We start from the raw sequence: 23,402 nt of genomic DNA on the forward strand, positions 1-23,402 counted from the left end.
TGTGTGTCTGTGTGTCTGTGTGTCTGTGTGTCTGTGTGTCTCTGTGTCTCTCATCTCCACTCCTCTCTCTGCTCGCTCCCTCCTTCTTCTACTCTCTGTCTCTGTGTCTCTGTGTCTGTGTGTCGGTGTGTCTGTGTGTCTGTGTGTCTGTGTGTCTCTGTGTCTCTCATCTCCACTCCTCTCTCTGCTCGCTCCCTCCTTCTTCTACTCTCTGTCTCTGTGTCTCTGTGTCTGTGTGTCTGTGTGTCTGTGTGTCTCTCATCTCCTCTCCTCTCTCTGCTCGCTCCCTCCTTCTTCTACTCTCTGTCTCTGTGTCTCTGTGTCTGTGTGTCTGTGTGTCTGTGTGTCTCTCATCTCCTCTCCTCTCTCTGCTCGCTCCCTCCTTCTTCTTCTCTCTCTGTCTCTGTGTCTCTGTGTCTGTGTGTCTGTGTGTCTGTGTGTCTCTCATCTCCACTCCTCTCTCTGCTCGCTCCCTCCTTCTTCTACTCTCTGTCTCTGTGTCTCTGTGTCTGTGTGTCTGTGTGTCTGTGTGTCTCTCATCTCCTCTCCTCTCTCTGCTCGCTCCCTCCTTCTTCTACTCTCTGTCTCTGTGTCTCTGTGTCTCTGTGTCTGTGTGTCTGTGTGTCTGTGTTTCTCTGTGTCTCTCATCTCCTCTCCTCTCTCTGCTCGCTCCCTCCTTCTTCTACTCTCTGTCTCTGTGTCTCTGTGTCTGTGTGTCTGTGTGTCTGTGTGTCTGTGTGTCTCTGTGTCTCTCATCTCCTCTCCTCTCTCTGCTCGCTCCCTCCTTCTACTCTCTGTCTCTGTGTCTCTGTGTCTGTGTGTCGGTGTGTCTGTGTGTCTGTGTGTCTGTGTGTCTCTGTGTCTCTCATCTCCACTCCTCTCTCTGCTCGCTCCCTCCTTCTTCTACTCTCTGTCTCTGTGTCTCTGTGTCTGTGTGTCTGTGTGTCTGTGTGTCTCTCATCTCCTCTCCTCTCTCTGCTCGCTCCCTCCTTCTTCTACTCTCTGTCTCTGTGTCTCTGTGTCTGTGTGTCTGTGTGTCTGTGTGTCTCTCATCTCCTCTCCTCTCTCTGCTCGCTCCCTCCTTCTTCTACTCTCTGTCTCTGTGTCTCTGTGTCTGTGTGTCGGTGTGTCGGTGTGTCTGTGTGTCTGTGTGTCTGTGTGTCTCTCATCTCCTCTCCACTCTCTGCTCGCTCCCTCCTTCTTCTACTCTCTGTCTCTCTGTCTCTGTGTCTCTGTGTCTCTGTGTCTGTGTGTCTGTGTGTCTGTGTGTCTCTGTGTCTCTCATCTCCTCTCCTCTCTCTGCTCGCTCCCTCCTTCTTCTACTCTCTGTGTCTCTGTGTCTCTGTGTCTCTGTGTCTCTGTGTGTCTGTGTGTCTGTGTGTATGTGTGTCTCTGTGTCTGTGTGTCTGTGTGTCTGTGTGTCTCTGTGTCTGTGTGTCTGTGTGTCTCTCCTCTCCTCTCCCCTCCCCTCCCCTCCCCTCTCCTCTCCTCTTGAGTTTCTCAATGAACAACGACCCAGACTTGAGGAGAGACAGTAGAAAAAAAGGTAGGGAGGGAAAGAGAGAGGGAGGGAAAGAGAGAGGGAGAGAGAGCAAGAGAGAGAGATCAAGACAGCAAGCGAGGGAGGGAGGGAGGGAGGGAGGGAGGGAGGGAGGGGAGGGAGGGAGGGAGGGAGGGGGAGGGAGGGAGGGAGGGAGGGAGGGAGGGAGGGAGGGAGGGAGGGAGGGATGCAATATACTGCTAATTAGAGGGATAATTGGATAGCAAATATAATGTTGATAACATGATACATCCGGCGGCTTTGGTCTCCTGTCTTGCCATACTTCAACAGTATTGGTTTAGGTCCATTTCAAGGAGTCAAATAATTGCTGTTGCTTCTGGTTCACACAAAATAATGATTGTGTGGCTGAAATGTGTTTATTTGATTTTAATCCAGAGAAGTGGTCATTATGGCCAAACAGTTCTATATTGTTTCATCAGACCAGAGGACATTTCTCCAAAAAGTATGATCTTTGTCCCCATGTGCTGTTGTAAACCGTAGTCTGGCATTTTTTTATGGTGGTTTTGGAGCAGTGGCTTCTTCCCTGCTGTGCGGCCTTTCAGGTCATGTTGATATAGGACTCGTTTTACTGTGGATATACTGTAGATACTTTTGTACCAGTTTCCTCCAGCATCTTCACAAGGTCTTTGGCTGTTGTTCTGGGATTGATTTGCACTTTTCGCACCAAAGTACGTTCATCTCTAGGAGAAAGAACGCGTCTCCGTTCTGAGCGGTATGACGGCTGCGTCGTCCCATGGTGTTTCTACATGCGTACTATTGTATGTACAGATGAACGTAGTACCTTGAGCCGTTTGGAAATTGCTCCCAATGATGAACCAGACTTGTGGAGGTCTACAAGAGTTTTCCTGATGTCTTGGATGATTTCTTTTGTTTTTCCCATGATGTCAAGCAAAGAGGCGCTGCGTTTGAAGGTAGGCCTTGAAATACATCCACAGGTACACATCTAATTGTCAAAGATTATGTTAATTAGCCAATCAGAAGCTTCTGAAGCCATGACATCACATTCTGGAATTTTCCAAGCTGTTTAAAGGCACAGTGAACTTAATATCTGTAAACTTCTGACCCACCGGAATTGTGATACAGTGAATTATAAGTGAAATAATCTGTCTGTAAACAATTGTTGGCAAAATGACTTGTGTCATGCACAAAGTAGATGTCCTAACCAACTTGCCAAAACTATAGTTTATTAACAAGACATTTGTGGAGTGGTTGAAAAACGAGTTTTAATAACTCCAACCTAGGTGTATGTAAACTTCTGACCTCAACTGTATATATCGCCCCCCAAGCCCTTTTTCCATAAAACCTCATCTAAAATTGTCACGCCCTGACCATAGTAAGCTGTTTTTTCTCTGTGTTGGTTGGGGCGTGATAGTGACTTGGGTGGGTCATCTAGGTGATATTGTATTTCTATGTTGGCCTGATATGGTTTCCAATCAGAGGCAGCTGTTTATCGTTGTCAATGATTGGGGATCATATTGAGGTAGCCATTTCCTCATTTGTGTTTGTGGGATCTTGTCTACATTTAGTTGCCTGAGTCCACACCAGTAGCTTCACGTTTCGTTTGTGATTTATTGTTTTGTTTTTGGTGAGTTTCAGTTTATTAAAATATGTGGAACTCTACTCACGCTGCGCCTTGGTCAACTCCTTTCAACGAACGTGATAAAAATTGTTGAATATGTAAGCAGTAGATATTATATTCCTTCTCTTTTGGCCAGGTAAATACTGATAGTCTTTTCTTATTAAGCCTTATCAAGCCTTATCAAGCCTTCCCCATTTCTCCTTCTCCCAAATCCGTTCAGCTGATGTTCTGAAAAAGCTGCAAAATCTGGACCCCTACAAATCAGCCGGGCTAGACAATCTGGACCCTTTCTTTTTAAAATTATCTGCCGAAATTGTTGCCACCCCTATTACTAGCCTGTTCAACCTCTCTTTCGTGTCGTCTGAGATTCCCAAAGATTGGAAAGCAGCTGCGGTCATCCCCCTCTTCAAAGGGGGGGACACTCTTGAACCAAACTGCTACAGACCTATATTTATCCTACCATGCCTTTCTAAGGTCTTCGAAAGCCAAGTCAACAAACAGATTACCGACCATTTCGAATCTCACCATACCATCTCTGCTATGCAATCTGGTTTCAGAGCTGGTCATGGGTGCACCTCAGCCACGCTCAAGGTCCTAAACGATATCTTAACCACCATCGATAAGAAACATTACTGTGCAGCCATATTCATTGATCTGGCCAAGTCTTTTGACTCTGTTAATCACCACATCCTCATCGGCAGACTCGACAGCCTTGGTTTCTCAAATGATTGCCTCGCCTGGTTCACCAACTACTTCTCTGATAGAGTTCAGTGTGTCAAATCGGAGGGTCTGCTGTCCGGACCTCTGGCAGTCTCTATGGGGGTGCCACAGGTTTCAATTCTTGGACCGACTCTCTTCTCTGTATACATCAATGAGGTCGCTCTTGCTGCTGGTGAGTCTCTGATCCACCTCTACACAGACGACACCATTCTGTATACTTCTGGCCCTTCTTTGGACACTGTGTTAACAACCCTCCAGGCAAGCTTCAATGCCATACAACTCTCCTTCCGTGGCCTCCAATTGCTCTTAAATACAAGTAAAACTAAATGCATGCTCTTCAACCGATCGCTACCTGCACCTACCCGCCTGTCCAACATCACTACTCTGGACGGCTCTGACTTAGAATACGTGGACAACTACAAATACTTAGGTGTCTGGTTAGACTGTAAACTCTCCTTCCAGACCCATATCAAACATCTCCAATCCAAAGTTAAATCTAGGGTTCCTATTTCGCAGCAAAGCATTCTTCACTCATGCTGCCAAACATACCCTTGTAAAACTGACCATCCTACCAATCCTGGACTTTGGCGATGTCATTTACAAAATAGCCTCCAATACCCTACTCAACAAATTGGATGCAGTCTATCACAGTGCAATCCGTTTTGTCACCAAAGCCCCTTATACTACCCACCATTGCGACCTGTACGCTCTCGTTGGCTGGCCCTCGCTTCATACTCGTCGCCAAACCCACTGGCTCCATGTCATCTACAAGACCCTGCTAGGTAAAGTCCCCCCTTATCTCAGCTCGCTGGTCACCATAGCATCTCCCACCTGTAGCACACACTCCAGCAGGTATATCTCTCTAGTCACCCCTAAAACCAATTCTTTCTTTGGCCGCCTATCCTTCCAGTTCCCTGCTGCCAATGACTGGAACGAACTACAAAAATCTCTGAAACTGGAAACACTTATCTCCCTCACTAGCTTTAAGCACCAACTGTCAGAGCAGCTCACAGATTACTGCACCGTACATAGCCCAACTATAATTTAGCCCAAACAACTACCTCTTTCCCAACTGTATTTAATTTATTTATTTATTTTGCTCCTTTGCACCCCATTATTTTTATTTCTACTTTGCACATTCTTCCATTGCAAAACTACCATTCCAGTGTTTTACTTGCTATATTATATTTACTTTGCCACCATGGCCTTTTTTGCCTTTACCTCCCTTCTCACCTCATTTGCTCACATCGTATATAGACTTGTTTATACTGTATTATTGACTGTATGTTTGTTTTACTCCATGTGTAACTCTGTGTCGTTGTATCTGTCGAACTGCTTTGCTTTATCTTGGCCAGGTCGCAATTGTAAATGAGAACTTGTTCTCAACTTGCCTACCTGGTTAAATAAAGGTGAAATAAAAAATTAAAAAATTAAAAAAATTATCTGCTAAGCCATTACAATTACAACTGGCTATACTTATTTCACCTCTTACCATAATGAGACTCAAGTTTCAATTCTAATTATCAAATGATTATTATATGTTTGGAAACGTACCATTAAAACATGATGATTTACTGTCTATATAGCTTTACCTTCATATTTGCATTGCTACTAAGTAAACCTCCAATTGGTCCCCACTATTCCACCCAATAAAACCCCTCCTCATGCCGAGTTGGGTTGTCATCCCAATGCCCTTGCAGACTGCCCCGACCCCCCGGATCCCATGGCCCCAGAGAGACCGGGACCCATTCTTCGAAAGACACTGTGCCACCCACAGAATAGAAGCAGATCAACAGCCAAATGCTTTTCCATCGCCCTCACCTCGATTTGTATTATATATAGCCATTACAATATATATATATATATATATATATATATATATATATATATATATATATATATATATATATATATTATTTTTTTTAAATCCTGTTTATCTCATTTTCCAAAATAAGATATTAATACTTGTCGTAATGTTGGCAGTTTATGCAAAGGCTTTTCACCTCAAATCAGTCTCGCCATTACCAAAATTACATTATGGCAAGCAATTATTATTTCAGCAAACAATTATTGTGATTCATCCTATATTGTCCCTAACATCTTTCATTCCCTTGCAACAGTTGTGACACACACACACACACACACACACACACACACACACACACACACACACACACACACACACACAACCCCTTTCCCCGACAACAACCATAGAATCATATTCTCAACAGTTGCACCATCCCAGAGCCCATCTCAAGAAAGGTCTTGATTATGAATGCATATACAGTTGCAGCTGTATGAGAAGGCCTGCAAGACTGAGCAAAAAAATGGGCAGAAATTGGGAAATTTGATTAACCATTGTCACGACCTAGGTGATGGAGGTCAGATATACCCCCTTCCGCTGAGACCCTGAAACACACACATGGTCCCCCATAGTAGCAGCTTTGATAATTTCCTTGTACATTATGATCTCCCATCAGGGGGCTCTGGCTTTGCAGGACCAACCCTGCCAGGCAGGCTCAGAATCTTGAGGGGGCGGTGCTGCTCTAGAAGGTCTCTGACCACATTTTTGCTGCATACAGGCCGCTTACAGCAGGGCCATAAAACAGATAGGGACTTCTCCTTAGTATCTGGGTCGTTCAGATGGGTGTCTAGGGTATAGGGAAATGTGTTTGTGGGTCAGTGCTCATACTCCTAAACACATGAATTCACAGCTGTCAAACTATTTGTTTGACAATCATTTTTTCCCCGCTCGCTCCTCCCCTTTCCTCACCTCCCCTTTCCTCATCTCCCCTTTCCCCTCTTCTCTCCTCTCCTCTACACTACTCTTAAAAAAAAATCACCTTTATTTATCCAGGTAGGGCAGTTGAGAACAAGTTCTCATTTACAACTGCGACCTAGCCAAGATAAAGCAAAGCAGTTCGACACATACAACAACACAGAGTTACACATGGAATAAACAAACATACAGTCAATAATACAGTAGAAAAAGTATATATACAGTGTGTGAAAATGAGGTAAGATAAGGGAGGTAAGACAATAAATAGGCCATGGCGAAGTAATTACAATATAACAATTAAACACTGGAGTGAATAGATGTGCAGAAGATGAATGTGTAAGTAGAGATACTGGGGTGCAAAGGAGCAAGATAAATAAATAAATACAGTATTGGGATGAGGTAGTTGGATGGGCTATTTACAGATGGGCTATGTACAGGTGCAGTGATCTGTGAGTTGGTCTGACAGCTGGTGCTTAAAGCTAGTGAGGGAGATATGAGTCTCCAGCTTCAGTGATTCTACTGTCCTCTCCCCTCCTATCTCCTCTTCTCTCCTTTCCCCCTCTCCTCTCAACTCCTCCTCTCCTCTTCACTCCCCGCCCATCCGCTCGTCTCCCCTCCTCACCTCTTGGTGCTGGGCTAGTCAGTAACATGAACAAGGCCACAGCTGTGATGGTACTGTAGCTGGTCCCACTGTTTAAGTAGCCCTGACCTTCTACTGACACAGGGGGAAATGAGAATATAGGATAGAGAGAGAAGGAACAGCGGTATCATGTGTTCTACAAATGTTTCAATTTTAATCGGCTTTCTATTTCGCAACAAAGCCTCCTTCACTCACGCCGCCAAACTTACCCTAGTAAAACTGACTATCCTACCGATCCTCGAATTCGGCGATGTCATCTACAAAATGGCTTCCAATACTCTACTCAGCAAACTGGATGCAGTTTATCACAGTGCCATCCGCTCTGTTACTAAAGCACTTTATACCACCCACCACTGCGACCTGTATGCTCTACTCGGCTGGCCCTCGCTACATATTCGTCGCCAGACCCACTGCACGTGCTCCAGCAGGTGTATCTCACTGATCATTCCTAAAGCCAACACCTCATTCGGCCGCCTTTCCTTCCAGTTCTCTGCTGCCTGTGACTGGAACGAACTGCAAAACTCATTGAAGTTGGAGACTTTTATCTTCCTCACCAACTTTAAGCATCTGCTATCTGAGCAGCTAACCGATCGCTGCAGCTGTACATAGTCCATCGGTAAATAGCCCACACAATTTACCTACCTCATCCCCATACTGTTTTTATTTATTTACTTTTCTGCTCTTTTCCACACCATTATCTCTACCTGCACTTGACCATCTGATCATTTATCACTCCAGTGTTAATCTGCTAAATTGTAATTATTACCTCCTCATGCCTTTTGCACACAATGTATATAGACTTTTTTTTAAACAAAAAAAAAGTCTACTGTGTTATTGACTTGTTTATTGTTTACTCCATGAGGGGTGAGTCAATGAGTAAATAGAGGGCTGAGGGGCGAGTGAATGAGTAAATAGAGGGCTGAGGGGTGAGTCAATGAGTAAATAGGGGGCTGAGGGGTGAAAGGGGAAGGAATTGGTATGGAATTCAGCAAGAGTCATTGTTTTGAAATGTTATATGAGTGCTATTTTTTTATATTACAGACTTACATGCAATTTTCCCATATATGCACACAATCAAATATTGCTCTACCAGCCCTAAACCCAGAGAAACACAATCAAAATCACTTTTAAGCACCAAAACACTGTTAATACAGGAAGTGAATGGTCTTACTTAATGTTTCAATGAGGTCAGTTCTATATTTTTGTATCACTGTTAAGTGTGAGTGTGTGTGTGTGTGTGTGTGTGTGTGTGTGTGTGTGTGTGTGTGTGTGTGTGTGTGTGTGTGTGTGTGTGTGTGTGTGTGTGTGTGTGTGTGTGTGTGTGTGTGTGTGTGTGTGTGTGTGTGTGTGTGCGTACGTCCATGCATGTGTGAATGTGTGTTTGTGTGTATGTGTGGCCCTGCTCTGTGTGGCTTCATGGAGTACTGAAACAGTTAATGTAATTTCCACTCGTGGAGAAGGAGCAGTAAACGTGGTCAGGGGGCGTAACTAATTTGCACCGTGATATTGCCAGGGCCTTGGCTGAGAACACACGCTAACAAATTGCTGCTTAGACAAGCAAATCAACAGGGACCACAGAGCTGTTTTACTGGGGGCTCAGAGGGGCTGTGTGTGCGTGACTGTGCGTGTGTGTGTGTGAGTGTGTGCGTGTGCATGTGCGTGTGCGTGTGTGCGTCTAATACCGGGTGTTCTGAAAGGCACTGACGACACAGTGGGAGAGAGGACTGGGATTTCCTAACTAGCATGGTTATGTAGAGACTGTTTGAGGGTATGTATCCTTCATTTATTCATCACTACTATCATGCAGTGGAAAAGGGAACCGATGCAAGATGGCGCCGACAGAGATGGTAGCCTCGCTTTGCATTCTTAGAAAACTATGCAGTATTTTTTTTTTTTTTGAATAATTTCTTACATTGTTACCCCAGGAAATGTTAAGTCTTATTACATATAGCCGGGAAGAACTATTGGATATAATAGCAACGTCAACTTACCAACATTACGGCCAGGAATACGACTTTCACGAAGCGGATCCTCTGTTGCGACCACCACCCAGGACAATGGATCAGATCTCAGTAGGCGATTCAAAACAACAGCGCCGCAGAAGGGGCAGATGGAGAGGTCTTCTGATCAGGCTCCGTAGACGGCCACATCGCTCACCGCTCCCGGGTATACTACTCACCAATGTCCAGTCTCTTGACAACAAGGTAGACAAAGGTTGCCTTCCAGAGAGATATCAGAGATTGTAACCTTCTCTGTTTCATTGAAACATGGCTCACTCGGGACATCTTATCAGAGTCGGTACAGCCACCCGGTTTCTTCACGCATTGCGCAGACAGAAACAAACATCTCTCTTGTAAGAAGAAGGGCGGGTGTGTATGCCTTATGATTAACGAGACGTGGTGTGATCATAACATACAGGAACTCCAGTCATTTTGTTCACGTGACCTAGAATTCCTTACAATCAAATGCCGACCACATTATCTACCAAGATAATTATCTTTGATTATAATCACAGCCGTGTATATCCCCCTAAGCAGACACCTCAATGGCCCTGAAAGAACTTCACTGGACTCTATGTAAACTGGAAACCATACATCCTGAGGCTGCATTTATTGTAGCTGGGGATTTTAACAAAGCTAATCTGAAAACAAGGCACCCTAAACTTCATCAGCATATCGAATGCCTCGACTCGAGCTGGCAGCATTATGGATCATTGCTACTCCAACTTCCGTAACGCATAAAAATCCCTCCCCTGCCCTCCTTTTGGTAAATCTGACCAGGACTCCATTTTGTTTCTCCCAGCCTATAGACAGAAAATTAAACAGCAAACGCCCGTGCTCAGGTCTGTTCAATGCTGGTCCGACCAATCGGATTCCATGCTTCAAGATTGCTACGATCACACATACTGGGATATGTTCCAGATAGACTCAGCCAACAACATTGATGTATACGCAGATTCAGTGCGCGAGTTTATTAGTGCATCGGTGATGCATCGGTGATGTTATACCCACTGTGACTATTAAAACCATCCCTAACCAGAAACCGTGGACTGATGGCAGCACCGAATACAAACAGTGTAGCTATTCCATCCGCAAGGCAATGAAACAAGCTAAGCGTCAGTATGGAGACAAAGTAGAGTCGCAATTCAATGGCTAAACACGAGACGTATGTGGCAGGGTCTACAGTCAATCACGGATTACTAAATGAAAACCAGCCCCGTCGCGGACAACGATGTCTTGCTCCCAGACAAATTAAATAACTTCTTTGCTCACTTTGGGGACAATACAGTGACACTGACACTGACATGGCCCGCTACCAAAACCTGTGGACTATCCACAAAGTGTTAACACTCGCAAGACGGCATCCCTAGCCGGGTCCTCGGAGCGTGTACAGACCAGCTGACTGGTGTGTTTATGGACATATTCAACCAATCTCTATTCCAGTCTGCTGTACCCACATGCTTCAAGAGGGCCACAATTGTTCCTGTTCCCAAGAAAGCTAAGGTAACTGAGCTAAACGACTATCGCCCTGTAGCACTCACTTCTGTCATCATGAAGTGCTTTGAGAGACTAGTCAAGGATCATATCATCTCCACACTACCCAATACCCTAGACCCACTCCAATTTGCTTTACCGCCCCAATAGGTCCACAGATGACGCAATCACAATCACACTGCATACTGCCCTAACCCATCTGGACAAGAGGAATACCTATGTACGAATGCTGTTCATCAACTACAGCTCAGCATTTAACACCATAGTACCCTCCAAACTCTTGACCTCGCCCTGTGCAACTTGGTCCTGGACTTTCTGACGGGCCGGATAGGAAACAACATCTCCACCTCGCTGATCCTCAACACTGGGGCCCCTCAAGGGTGCGTTCTCAGCCCTCTCCTGTACTCCCTGTTCCCCCATGACTGTGTGGCCATGCACGCCTCCAACTCAATTATCAAGTTTGCAGACAACACTCCAGTTTTAGGCTTTATTACCAACAATGACGAGACGGCCTACAGGGAGAAGATGAGGGCTCTCGGAGTATGGTGTCAGGAAAATAAGCTCACACTCAACGTCAAACAAAACAAAGAAGATGATCGTGGACTTCAAGAAACAGCAGAGGGAGCACCCCCCTATCCACATCGACGCGAGTGGAGAAGGTGAAAAGTTTTAAGTTCCTCGGCGTACATATCACAGACAAACTGAAATGGACCACCCACACAGGCAGCGTGGTGAAGAAGGCACAACAGCACCTCTTCAACTTCAGGAGGCTGAAGAAATCTGGCTTGTCACCAAAAACACTCACAAACTTGTACAGATGCACAATCGAGAGCATACCTTCGGGCTTTATCACCGACTGGTACGGCAACTGCTCCACCCACAACCGTAAGCCTCTCCAGAGGGTAGTGCGGTCTGCACAACGCATCGCCGGGTGAAGCTACCTGCCCTCCAGGACACCAACATCACCCGATGTCACAAGAAGGCCAAACAGATAATCAAGGATAACAACAACCCGAGCCACTGCCTGTTCACCCCGCTATCATCAAGAAGGCAAGGTCAGTACAGGTGCATCAAAGCTGGGACTGAGAGACTGAAAATCAGCTTCTATCTCAAGGCCATCATCACTAACAATGAGTGGCTGCTGCCAACATACAGACTCAAATCTCCTGTATTTTAATAATTCATAATTAGATGTAATAAATGTATCACCAGTCACCTTCAACACCTTCAATGTTTACATACCCTACATTAATCATCTCATATGTATACACTGTACTCTATACCATCTACTGCATCTTGCCTATGCCACACGGCCATCGCCTGTCCATATATTTATATGTACTTATTTGTAGTCATCCCTTTACACTTGCGTGTATAAGGTAGTTGTTGTCAAATTGTTACATTGCTTGTTAGAAGCACAGCATTTCGCTACACTCGCATTAACATCTGCTAACCATGTGTATGTGACCAATAAAATTTGATTTGATTTGAACAGGATATCCTTAGAATGATTAAAGACTAAATTCAAGACACTATGGCCCCCTCCAAAATCCATAACACCAATGGCAACAAAATAAAATATCATTACCTGATCGTCCGTCCCGTTGGAAGTCTACGTGGTACCACTCCCCATCGTTGACCTTCTTGTTGACGGCCCTGGTCTTGGTGGTCCCGGACCCCATATCCAGCAGTAAATACAGGTGTCCGTCCAGCATCTCGATGGCAAAGAAGTCCACCTTCAATGTCAGGGGGCTCTTGGAATCCTTGAATTCAATTAAATCAAACTTTATTTAAAGAGCATTTAAAATCCCAACACACGGTAAAAAAGTGAAGAAGATAAAGAAAGAAATCAGGATGAATATAATATCATAAAACAAGCAACAAATGTAAAAGTATTTAATAAAATAATATTGTAATCACCTTGGGGGCCTGTTTGGGCTTGCCGTGGCTGAAGAGGAGAAGCCCGCTGGGCTCTGTGGTACGGAAGTCAAAGGAGATGGAGCCTGTCTTCTTGGCGTTCCATTTGTTGAGAGTTATGTAGGACTCGGGGGTCTCGAAGGTGATGGGGTCAAGGGTTGCCACGTTCTCACATTTGAAAGCAACGATGCCATGAACCTTCATCTTGGCATCACCCAGTTTGGCCATCCTGGACAGCTCGAGTCGCACGTCGTTGTTTTTGTACACGACCTAGGTTGATGGAGGGAGGAAAGGGGAAGGGAAGGGAGAAAAAGTTCATCCATCTGGCCAAAAGTAGTGCACTATAGTATATTTAATAAATAGGGTGCCATTTAGAACACAGGCCGTCTTTGGAAGTGTATGACCAGAAATGGTGCAATATTCCTTAAATAGTGCACTACTGGCCAAAGGTAGTGCACTTTAAAGCGTTCTAATTTGTATGCACCCCATGTTTGGAAGTGTATGTGTGTGTCAGTCAGAATTATTTTTGCAGAACCGAATCACTTGGAGAAGTAAAAACGCTTTGAGAAAAGCATATGTCATTTCCACTTTTGATGCAAACTTTAACTTGAGATAAATCGAGACTTGTATCAGAATAAACTATTGTAGCCTCAACCTTTAAAAGATGGTATATTTTCCAGAGCTTTTGAAAAGGGCATCATTTGAATATAATTGAAATGCAATTTCACTACACTGACTTTTTAAAGGAACCTACAACAATATATGTATTCAGTAATCAATATAAAAAATGTGAATTTAAGAATTTTTATCTTCAGTAATCATACACTGCTCAAAAAATAAAGGGAACACTTAAACACCACAATGTAACTCCAAGTCAATCACACTTCTGTGAAATCAAACTGTCCACTTAGGAAGCAACACTGATTGACAATAAATGTCACATGCTGTTGTGCAAATGAAATAGACAACAGGTGGAAATTATAGGCAATTAGCAAGACACCCCCAATAAAGGAGTGGTTCTGCAGGTGGTACCACAGACCACTTCTCAGTTCCTATGCTTCCTGGCTGATGTTTTGGTCACTTTTGAATGCTGGCGGTGCTTTCACTCTAGTGGTAGCATGAGACGGAGTCTACAACCCACACAAGTGGCTCAGGTAGTGCAGCTCATCAAGGATGGCACATCAATGCGAGCTGTGGCAAGAAGGTTTGCTGTGTCTGTCAGCGTAGTGTCCAGAGCACGGAAGCACTACCAGGAGACAGGCCAGTACATCAGGAGACGTGGAGGAGGCCGTAGGAGGGCAACAACCCAGCAGCAGGACCGCTACCTCTGCCTTTGTGCAAGGAGGAGCACTGCCAGAGCCCTGCAAAATGACCTCCAGCAGGCCACAAATGTGCATGTTTCTGCTCAAACGGTCAGAAACAGACTCCATGAGGGTGGTATGAGGGCCCGACGTCCACACATGGGGGTTGTGCTTACACCCCAACACCGTGCAGGACGTTTGACATTTGCCAGAGAACACCAAGATTGCCACTGGCGCCCTGTGCTCTTCACAGATGAAAGCAGGTTCACACTGAGCACGTGACAGACGTGACAGAGTCTGGAGACGCCGTGGAGAACGTTCTGCTGCCTGCAACATCCTCCAGCATGACCGGTTTGGCGGTGGGTCAGTCATGGTGTGGGGTGGCATTTCTTTGGGGGGCCGCACAGCCCTCCATGTGCTCGCCAGAGGTAGCCTGACTGCCATTAGGTACCGAGATGAGATCCTCAGACCTCATGTAGCTGGAGTGTGTCAGCAGTTCCTGCAAGAGGAAGGCATTGATGCTATGGACTGGCCTGCGCATTCCCCAGACCTGAATCCAATTGAGCACATCTGGGACTTCATGTCTCGCTCCATCCACCAACGCCACGTTGCACCACAGACTGTCCAGGAGTTGGCGGATGCTTTAGTCCAGGTCTGGGAGGAGATCCCTCAGGAGACCATCCGCCACCTCATCAGGAGCAAGCCCAGGTGTTGTAGGGAGGTCATACAGGCACGTGGAGGCCACACATACTACTGAGCCTCATTTTGACTTGTTTTAAGGACATTACATCAAAGTTGGATCAGCCTGTAGTGTGGTTTTACACTTTAATTTTGAGTGTGACTCCAAATCCAGACCTCCATGGGTTGATAAATTTGATTTCCATTGATCATTTTTGTGTGATTTTGTTGTCAGCACATTCAACTATGTAAAGAAAAAAGTATTTAATAAGAATATTTCATTCATTCAGATCTAGGATGTGTTATTTTAGTGTTCCCTTTATTTTTTGAGCAGTGTATATTATTGACCTTTGTGGATAGTTTTGTAAAAAGGTACATTTATTTAGTTTTCAATTAGCTTTACTGTATAGCACTGTGCTGTGTAATGACATGAACACTCAGGGAGTTAGCTATGTTTGGTACAAATGAGGACAGACCACTGTCTTGTTCTCCCAGGAACTTCAGACCACTGTCTTGTTCTCCCAGGAGCTTCAGACCATTGTCTTGTTCTCCCAGGAGCTTCAGACCACTGTCTTGTTCTCCCGGGAACTTCAGACCACTGTCTTGTTCTCCCAGGAGCTTCAGACCACTGTCTTGTTCTCCCAGGAATTTCAGACCACTGTCTTGTTCTCCCAGGAACTTCAGACCACTGTCTTGTTCTCCCAGGAGCTTCAGACCACTGTCTTGTTCTCCCAGGAACTTCAGAACACTGTCTTGTTCCCCCAGGAGCTTCAGACCACTGTCTTGTTCTCCCAGGAGCTTCAGACCATTGTCTTGTTCTCCCAGGAGCTTCAGACCATTGTCTTGTTCTCCCAGGAGCTTCAGGCCACTGTCTTGTTCTCCCAGGAGCTTCAGACCACTGTCTTGTTCTCCCAGGAGCTTCAGACCACTGTCTTGTTCTCCCAGGATCTTCAGACCACTGTCTTGTTCTCCCAGGAACTTCAGACCACTGTCTTGTTCTCCCAGGAGCTTCAGACGACTGTCTTGTTCTCCCAGGAGCTTCAGACCACTGTCTTGTTCTCCCAGGAGCTTCAGACCACTGTCTTGTTCTCCCAGGAGCTTCAGACCACTGTCTTGTTCCCCCAGGACATTCTACGTAGGTAGGTCAGTCAGTCGGAGTGAGAGGGAGGATGGGAGTTGTTGGATGTATTTGATAAGTAAGAGATGGAGAGTGATGAGAGAAAATATCTGTGCACTTTGTAAGTGTTGCAGTAAAACACGCTGGTACTGTAGGTAGGCAATGTAGGTAGGTACTCTAGGGAGGTGGCTGAGTGTGTGGGTCTGTGTGGAGGGAAGGACGTGGCTGAGTGTGTGGGTCTGTGTGGAGTGAGGTAGGTGGCTAAGTGTGTGGGTCTGTTTGGAGGGAGGTAGGTGGCTAAATGTGTGGGTCTGTGTGGAAGGAGGGATATGGCTAAGCATGTGGGTCTGTGTGGAAGGAGGGAGGTGGCTAAGCATGTGGGTCTGTGGGGAGGGAGGTAGGTAGGAAAGTGTTTGAGAAGTGAGTGACAGAGAGTGATGAGAGCTAACAGCTGTACACGATGCAGGTGTTGCAGTAAAAACGCTAATTAAGGCCTCAGCAGGAAACCTGATTAAAATATACTGCTGATGATGGATGTGCCTCTCACTACCAATCTACAGCCATCTAAATTCATTAGGCTCTCTCTCTCACAAACTATTTGGCTACTAGCAATAAATCTACACTATGCTGTTACACACACACACACACACACACACACACACACACACACACACACACACACACACACACACACACACACACACACACACACACAGTCTTGCGCAGCTAACCTTGTAGGGACATACAATTCAGTTCCATTAAAAATCCTATTTTCCTTAACCTCAAACCCTAACCTTAACCCAAAAACCTAACATTAACCCTAAATCTAACCATTGCTCCTAACCCTAACCCTAAAACTAACCCAAGCTCCTAACCCTAAAACTAACCCTCACAAGCATTTCGCTACACTCGCATTAACATCTGCTAACCATGTGTATGTGACAAATAAAATTTGATTTGATTTGATAGCTCCTAACTCTAACCCTAAAACCAACCATGGCTTCTAACCCTAACCCTAAAACTAACCCTAGACCCTAACCCTAACACCAAAATCAACCCTAGCTCCTAACCCTAAAACTAACCCTAGCTCCTAACCCTAACCCTAAACTAACCCTAGCTCCTAACCCTAAAACCAACCCTAGCTTCTAACCTTAACCCTAAAACTAACCCTAGCTTCTAACCCTAACTCTAAAACCAACCATACTTTCTAACCTAACCCTAAAATCAACCCTAGCTCCTAAACCCTACAATCAACCCTAGCTCCTAACCCTAACCCTAAAACCAACCCTAGCTCCTAACCCTAACCCTAAAACCAACCCTAGCTCCTAACCCTAACCCTAAAACCAACCCTAGCTCCTAACCCTAACCCTAAAACTAACCCTAGCTCCTAAAACTCAAACCCTAAAACTAACCCTAGCTCCTAACCCTACACCTAATTCTAACCTTAACCCTAAACCTCATAGAAATAGCATTTGACCTTGTGGGGACCAATATTTTTGTTGTGGACACGCACGCACACACACACACACACACACACACACACACACACACACACACACACACACACACACACACACACACAACAGGAGCTCACAGGAGGACTAAAGATAATGCGTCCCAAATTGCACCCTATTTCCTATGTATTGCACTACTCTTTACCAGCGGCTAGGCTAAAGCTGGATCAGCAGTACTTCATTAAATACCAAGCTATAATGCCATTAAGAAGGGAGAAAAGTCCACTAAACATTTGTTTTACCTTTTTTTAACTAGGCAAGTCAGTTAAGAACAAATTCTTATTTTCAATGACGGCCTAGGAACAGTGGGTTAACTACCATGTTCAGGGGCAGAACGACAGATATTTACCTTGTCAGCTCAGGGATTCGATCTAGAAACACTTTCGGTTACTGGCCCAACACTCTAACCACTAGGCTACGTGCCGCCCCAAACATTGATGACAAGCATCATCGTACAGTACCGTATTGCCCTGAATAAAATTGACCAAGCGAACAATTTTATTATGCTTTGTTGAGGTATCTGAAATGAAATACCAAGTATCGTAAGAAGATAATAACAGACAGAGAGTTTTGTATGTTTTCTATAGTGTAAGAGCTGCGTCCTGTATGGCACCCAGTCCCCTATAGTATGCATTACTTTTGAAAAGATCTCTATGCCATTTGGGATGACGCCACAGAGAGTAATCCAGTGTGTCATCTTTTATATAGTGTAAGGAGAATGAATGGTAGTGTCAGCATCTCAAATGGCACCCATTCCCTTTAAAGTGCACTACTTTCTTACCAAAACTATGGGTTGGTCATAAGTACTAGACTATGTAGGGAATAGGGTGCCATTTGAGACACACAGTAGTGTAGATGGCTCCCCAAGTTGCATAGACTACAATAGCTTCCTATTATCTTCCTCCACCTCAGAGTTGCTTTTAGTGATTATACACCATTAGAAACAGGGAGAGTTGCCAAGACATGGTAGAAGAAGTGGTCATTATAAATGTGTTATAGTATTGACTTCATTTATAGCCAAGGGCTTTGAATACAGATTCTGACTTAATCTATACATTTTTTGTGAATACAGATTCTGACTCTTAATCTATAAATTTTTTGTGAATACAGATTCTGATTTAGTCTATACATTTTTTGTGAATACAGATTCTGATTTAGTCTATAAGGTCTTTGTGAATACAGATTCTGATTTAGTCTATAAGGTCTTTGTGAATACAGATTCTGATTTAGTCTATAAGGTCTTTGTGAATACAGATTCTGATTTAGTCTATAAGGTCTTTGTGAATACAGATTCTGATTTAGTCTATAAGGTCTTTGTGAATACAGTAAATAACACTATCTCAACAAACAGAAAAGAGTGAACAACAGAACAGTTATAATGTTAGGAAAATAAGTGTGGAGAACATCTGTGACATAATCTTCATCTAATCTATATGACATGACACTGTTCCTGGCCCTTTAAAATGTTTCCTTTGGAGTGTAACCCAATCAGTGTTACCCTTCTGGAGTATAAAGTCAATCAGTTTCACCATTCTGCAGTGTAAACCCAATCAGTGTCACCCTTCTGCAGTGTAAACCCAATCAGTGTTACCCTTCTGGAGTATAAAGTCAATCAGTTTCACCATTCTGCAGTGTAAACCCAATCAGTGTCACCCTTCTGCAGTGTAAACCCAATCAGTGTTACCCTTCTGGAGTATAAAGCCAATCCATTTTTCACCCTTCTGCAGTGTAAACCCAATCAGTGTCACCCTCTGGAGTGCCAGCAACTGTGTTAACCCAATTATAAAGTGTGACTTTGTCTGTGAATGGTATAAATGTTATTATGATGAGCATTTCCCTCTCTCTTTCCCTCCCAGTTCACAATGTGAAGCTAAGGTTGTGTCGACAGCTAGGCTCATTAGGAGCTACGTCTTTAACAGTGTCCCGTAGGGGTGCAGAGAAATTCTCTCTCTCTCTCTCTCTCTCTCTCTCTCTCTCTCTCTCTCTCTCTCTCTCTCTCTCTCTCTCTCTCTCTCTCTCTCTCTCTCTCTCTCTCTCTCTCTCTCTCTCTCTCTCTCTCTCTCTCTCTCTCTCTCTCTCTCTCTCTCTCTCTCTCTCTCTCTCTCTCTCTCTCTCTCTCTCTCTCTCTCTCTCTCTCTCTCTCTCTCTCTCTCTCTCTCTCTCTCTCTCTCTCTCTCTCTCTCTCTCTCTCTCTCTCTCTCTCTCTCTCTCTAGGTAAGGACCAAGTTGAAAAATAAAATACAAACTGCATATTTGATGTGTCTTAATGGTGTGACAACAATGCTGTTGTTTCCGTGTTATGCTTGGCATTCACCTGAAAACAGGCTCGGATCACATGTTAGTAAGGAGCTTTGTTTATCTGTCTGTCTGTTTGTTTGTTGTATTTCTCAGTGAACAGCAGCAATTTACCTATTTATCTGTTATTTTGGAGTGAAATCCACGGAGCAGAGCAGGGCAGCACATGACAATTAGACAAGTCAGTAGTGACTGTACTGTAGTTGTCTCTACAGAGCTTCAGTAGTGACTGTACTGTAGTTGTCTCTACAGAGCTTCAGTAGTGACTGTACTGTAGTTGTCTCTACAGAGCTTCATTAGTGACTGTTTTGTAGTTGTCTCTAAGGTACTTCAGTAGTGACTGTATTGTAGTTGTGTCTACAGAGCTTCAGTAGTGACTGTACTGTAGTTGTCTCTACAGAGCTTCATTAGTGACTGTTTTGTAGTTGTCTCTAAGGTGCTTCAGTAGTGACTACAGTAGTTGTCTCTACAGAGCTTCATTAGTGAAAGGTTGTCTCTTCAGAGCTTCAGTAGTGACTGTATTGTAGTTGTGTCTACAGAGCTTCAGTAGTGACTGCACTGTTGCTGTCTCTGTGGTCCTTCAATAGTGACTGTACAATAGTTGTCTCTACGGTGCTTCAGCAGTGACTGTACTGTAGTTATCTCTATGGTGCTCCAGCACCATTATACTGTCTAATATAATAATATATCTATATCATCGACTGCATCCTTATGTAATACATGTATCACTAGCCACTTTAACTATGCCACTTGGTTTACATACTTATCTCATATGTATATACTGTACTCGATATCATCTACTGTATCTTGCCTATGCTGCTCTGTACCATCACTCATTCATATATCCTTATGTACATATTCTTTATCCCCTTACACTGTGTATGACAGTAGTTTTTTTTGGAATTGTTAGTTAGATTACTTGCTCGTTATTACTGCATTGTCGGAACTAGAAGCACAAGCATTTCGCTACACTCGCATTAACATCTGCTAACCATGTGTATGTGACAAATAAAATTTGATTTGATTTGATTTGATGCCTTACGGATTTTGCTCTAATTCAAAGTGACATACAGTCATGCTTACATACAATTTACGTGTGGGTAGTCCCGGGAATCGAACCCACTATCCTGGCATTGCATGCTCTACCAATTGATATACAGAAGACCACTACAGGACAGTACAGATGTAGGATCTTAATGGATATTTTTTGGAAGGGTTGATACATTTAGCATTAGGGCAAATCAATTCTAACATTTTAAAGTGGAAATTACAAGCTGTAGAAGCCTTTTTAAACATTGAATATAGTACTGCTGTACAGGGAAAGTTTCAGCAAGAAAAGAGTGATCAAATAAAGATCCTACAGTACATCTGTACATAGACTTCCATCTGAACAGTCTGAAGCCTACGGTGAGACAATCCGAAACCGGTATAACAATACAACTCTACACTAGTACAGACAACTAACTGAACTGGATACAGTTCTAATATTTTGCATCTTGATATTTCATCTTATCTCTATGAGAAACACTTTTAAAAACAGCTTGATAAAAGGTTAGGCCATTCAGAAATCTGTAACGGAGCCAAGTGCAATTTTCAAGCCATGTTTAAAGATACACCATGAAAATAGATTAAACCTATTGGTGGGAGAAAGAAAACAAACTTGATATTCTCTTGGCAGTGGTGTGTGTGGAGGGAGGTAGGTAGGGAGGGAGGGAATGATATCTCTAAAGATGAGCTGAGAGAGAGAGAGAGAAGAGAGGGCCTGCAGAATACAGAGAGAGAGGATTTAGTAACACTGGAGCCAAGAGAAGAGAGGCTTTAGTAATGCTGGAGCCAAGAGAGGAGAGGCTTTAGTAATGCTGGAGCCAAGAGAGGAGAGGCTTTAGTAACGCTGGAGCCAAGAGAGGAGAGGCTTTAGTAACGTTGGAGCCAAGAGAGGAGAGGCTTTAGTAACGTTGGAGCCAAGAGAGGAGAGGCTTTAGTAACGCTGGAGCCAAGAGAAGAGAGGCTTTAGTAATGCTGGAGCCAAGAGAGGAGAGGCTTTAGTAACACTGGAGCCAAGAGAAGAGAGGCTTTAGTAATGCTGGAGCCAAGAGAGGAGAGGCTTTAGTAATGCTGGAGCCAAGAGAGGAGAGCCTTTAGTAACGTTGGAGCCAGGAAAGGAGAGGATTTAGTAACACTGGAGCCAAGAGAGGAGAGGCTGTGCCAATAAAGGGCAATTGATCCTCTGAGTCAACACATAGGGTCCAAGGATCTTTGGGCAGGCCTATCACATCCCTTCTCCCCCTCTCTCTCCCTTCCCTCCCTCTCTTTCTCTCTCATTCTCTTGTACTCTCTCTTGCTTTCTACCTCTCTCTCTGTCTCTCTCTCCCTCCCATTCTCTTACAGTCACAGGAGAAAGGTACTGCACTAATTTCTTATCAGACTGGAGCCATGACGTCTAGGCTATTACTGCACTGGTGTTTGGCATGAAAACAGAACAGTACAGCAGCAGCTAAGACTGGTGTTGGTCAAATCAAAATTGAATCATATCAAATTTTATTGGTCACATACACATGGTTAGCAGATGTTAATGCGAGTGTAGTGAAATGCTTGTGCTTCTAGTTCCGACCCTGCAGTAAAATCTAACAAGTAATCTAACAATTTCACAACAACTACCTTATACACACAAGTGTTAAGGAATGAATACTTGTTTATTGTTAGTGATGGCTGTTTAACAGTCTGATGGCCTTGAGATAGAAGCTGTTTTTCAGTCTCTCGGTCCCAGCTTTGATGCACCTGTACTGACCTCGTCTTCTGGATGAAAGCGGGGTGAACAGGCAGTGGCTCGGGTGGTTGTTGTCCTTGATGATGTCCTTTTTGGCCTTCCTGTGACATCGGTTGGTGTAGGTGTCCTGGAGGGCAGGTAGATTGCCCCTGGTGATGCGTTGTGCAGACCTCACTACCCTCTGGAGAGCCTTACAGTTGTGGGCGGAGCAGTTGCTGGACCAGGCTGTTATACAACCCAACAGGATGCTCTCGATTGTGCATCTGTAAAAGGTAATGAGTGTTTTTGATGATAAGCCAAATGTCTTCGGCCTCCTGAGGTTGAATAGACGCTGTTGCGCCTTCTTCACCATGCTGTCTGTATGGGTGGACCATTTCAGTTTGTCCGTGATGTGTACGCCGAGGAACTTACAACTTTCCACCATCTCCACTACTGTCCCGTCGATGTGGATAGGGGGGTGCTCCCTCTGCTGTTTCCTGAAGTCCACGATCATCTCCTTTGTTTTGTTGATGTTGAGTGTGGGGTTATTTTCCTGACACCACACTCCGAGGGCCCTCACCTCCTCCCTGTAGGCCGTCTCGTCGGAGTTGGTAATCAAGCATACCACCGTAGTGTCTGCAAACTTGATGATAGAGTTAGAGGCGTGCATGGCCACGCAGTCGTGGGTGAACAGGGAGTACAGGGGAGGGCTTAGAATGCACCCTTGTGGGGCCCCAGTGTTGAGGGGCCCCAGTGTTGAGGATCAGCGGAGTGGAGATGTTGTTTTCTACCCTTACCACATGGGGGCGGCCCGTCAGAAAGTCCAGGACCTAGTTGCACAGGGGGGGTCAAGACCCAGGGTCTCGAGCTTAATGACGAGTTTGGAGGGTACTATGGTGTTAAATGCCGAGCTGTAATAGATGAACAGCATTCTCACATAGGTATTCCTCTTGTCCAGATGGGTTAGGGCAGTGTGCAGTGTGGTTGCGATTGCGTCGTATGTGGACCTATTGGGGCGGTAAGCAAATTGGAGTGGGTCGAGGGTATCAGGTAGGGTGGAG

General features: G+C 44.6%; 1 protein-coding gene across 1 annotated transcript in view; it reads right to left on the bottom strand.

Moving 5' to 3' along the window:
- Positions 1 to 23,402, bottom strand: part of LOC121847439 (neurexin-1-like) — a 103,853-nt gene that overhangs the window by 65,423 nt on the left and 15,028 nt on the right. Inside the window, exons 4-5 of the mRNA XM_042328470.1 lie at positions 12,694 to 12,960; positions 12,362 to 12,536 (exon numbers count right to left, since the gene is read on the bottom strand). Coding sequence (XP_042184404.1) covers positions 12,362 to 12,536; positions 12,694 to 12,960 — 442 coding nt within the window. The remainder of the gene's footprint in view (positions 1 to 12,361; positions 12,537 to 12,693; positions 12,961 to 23,402) is intronic.

Source organism: Oncorhynchus tshawytscha, linkage group LG01, assembly GCF_018296145.1.
Source record: "Oncorhynchus tshawytscha isolate Ot180627B linkage group LG01, Otsh_v2.0, whole genome shotgun sequence".
In the NCBI taxonomy this organism is placed as follows: Eukaryota; Metazoa; Chordata; class Actinopteri; order Salmoniformes; family Salmonidae; genus Oncorhynchus; species Oncorhynchus tshawytscha.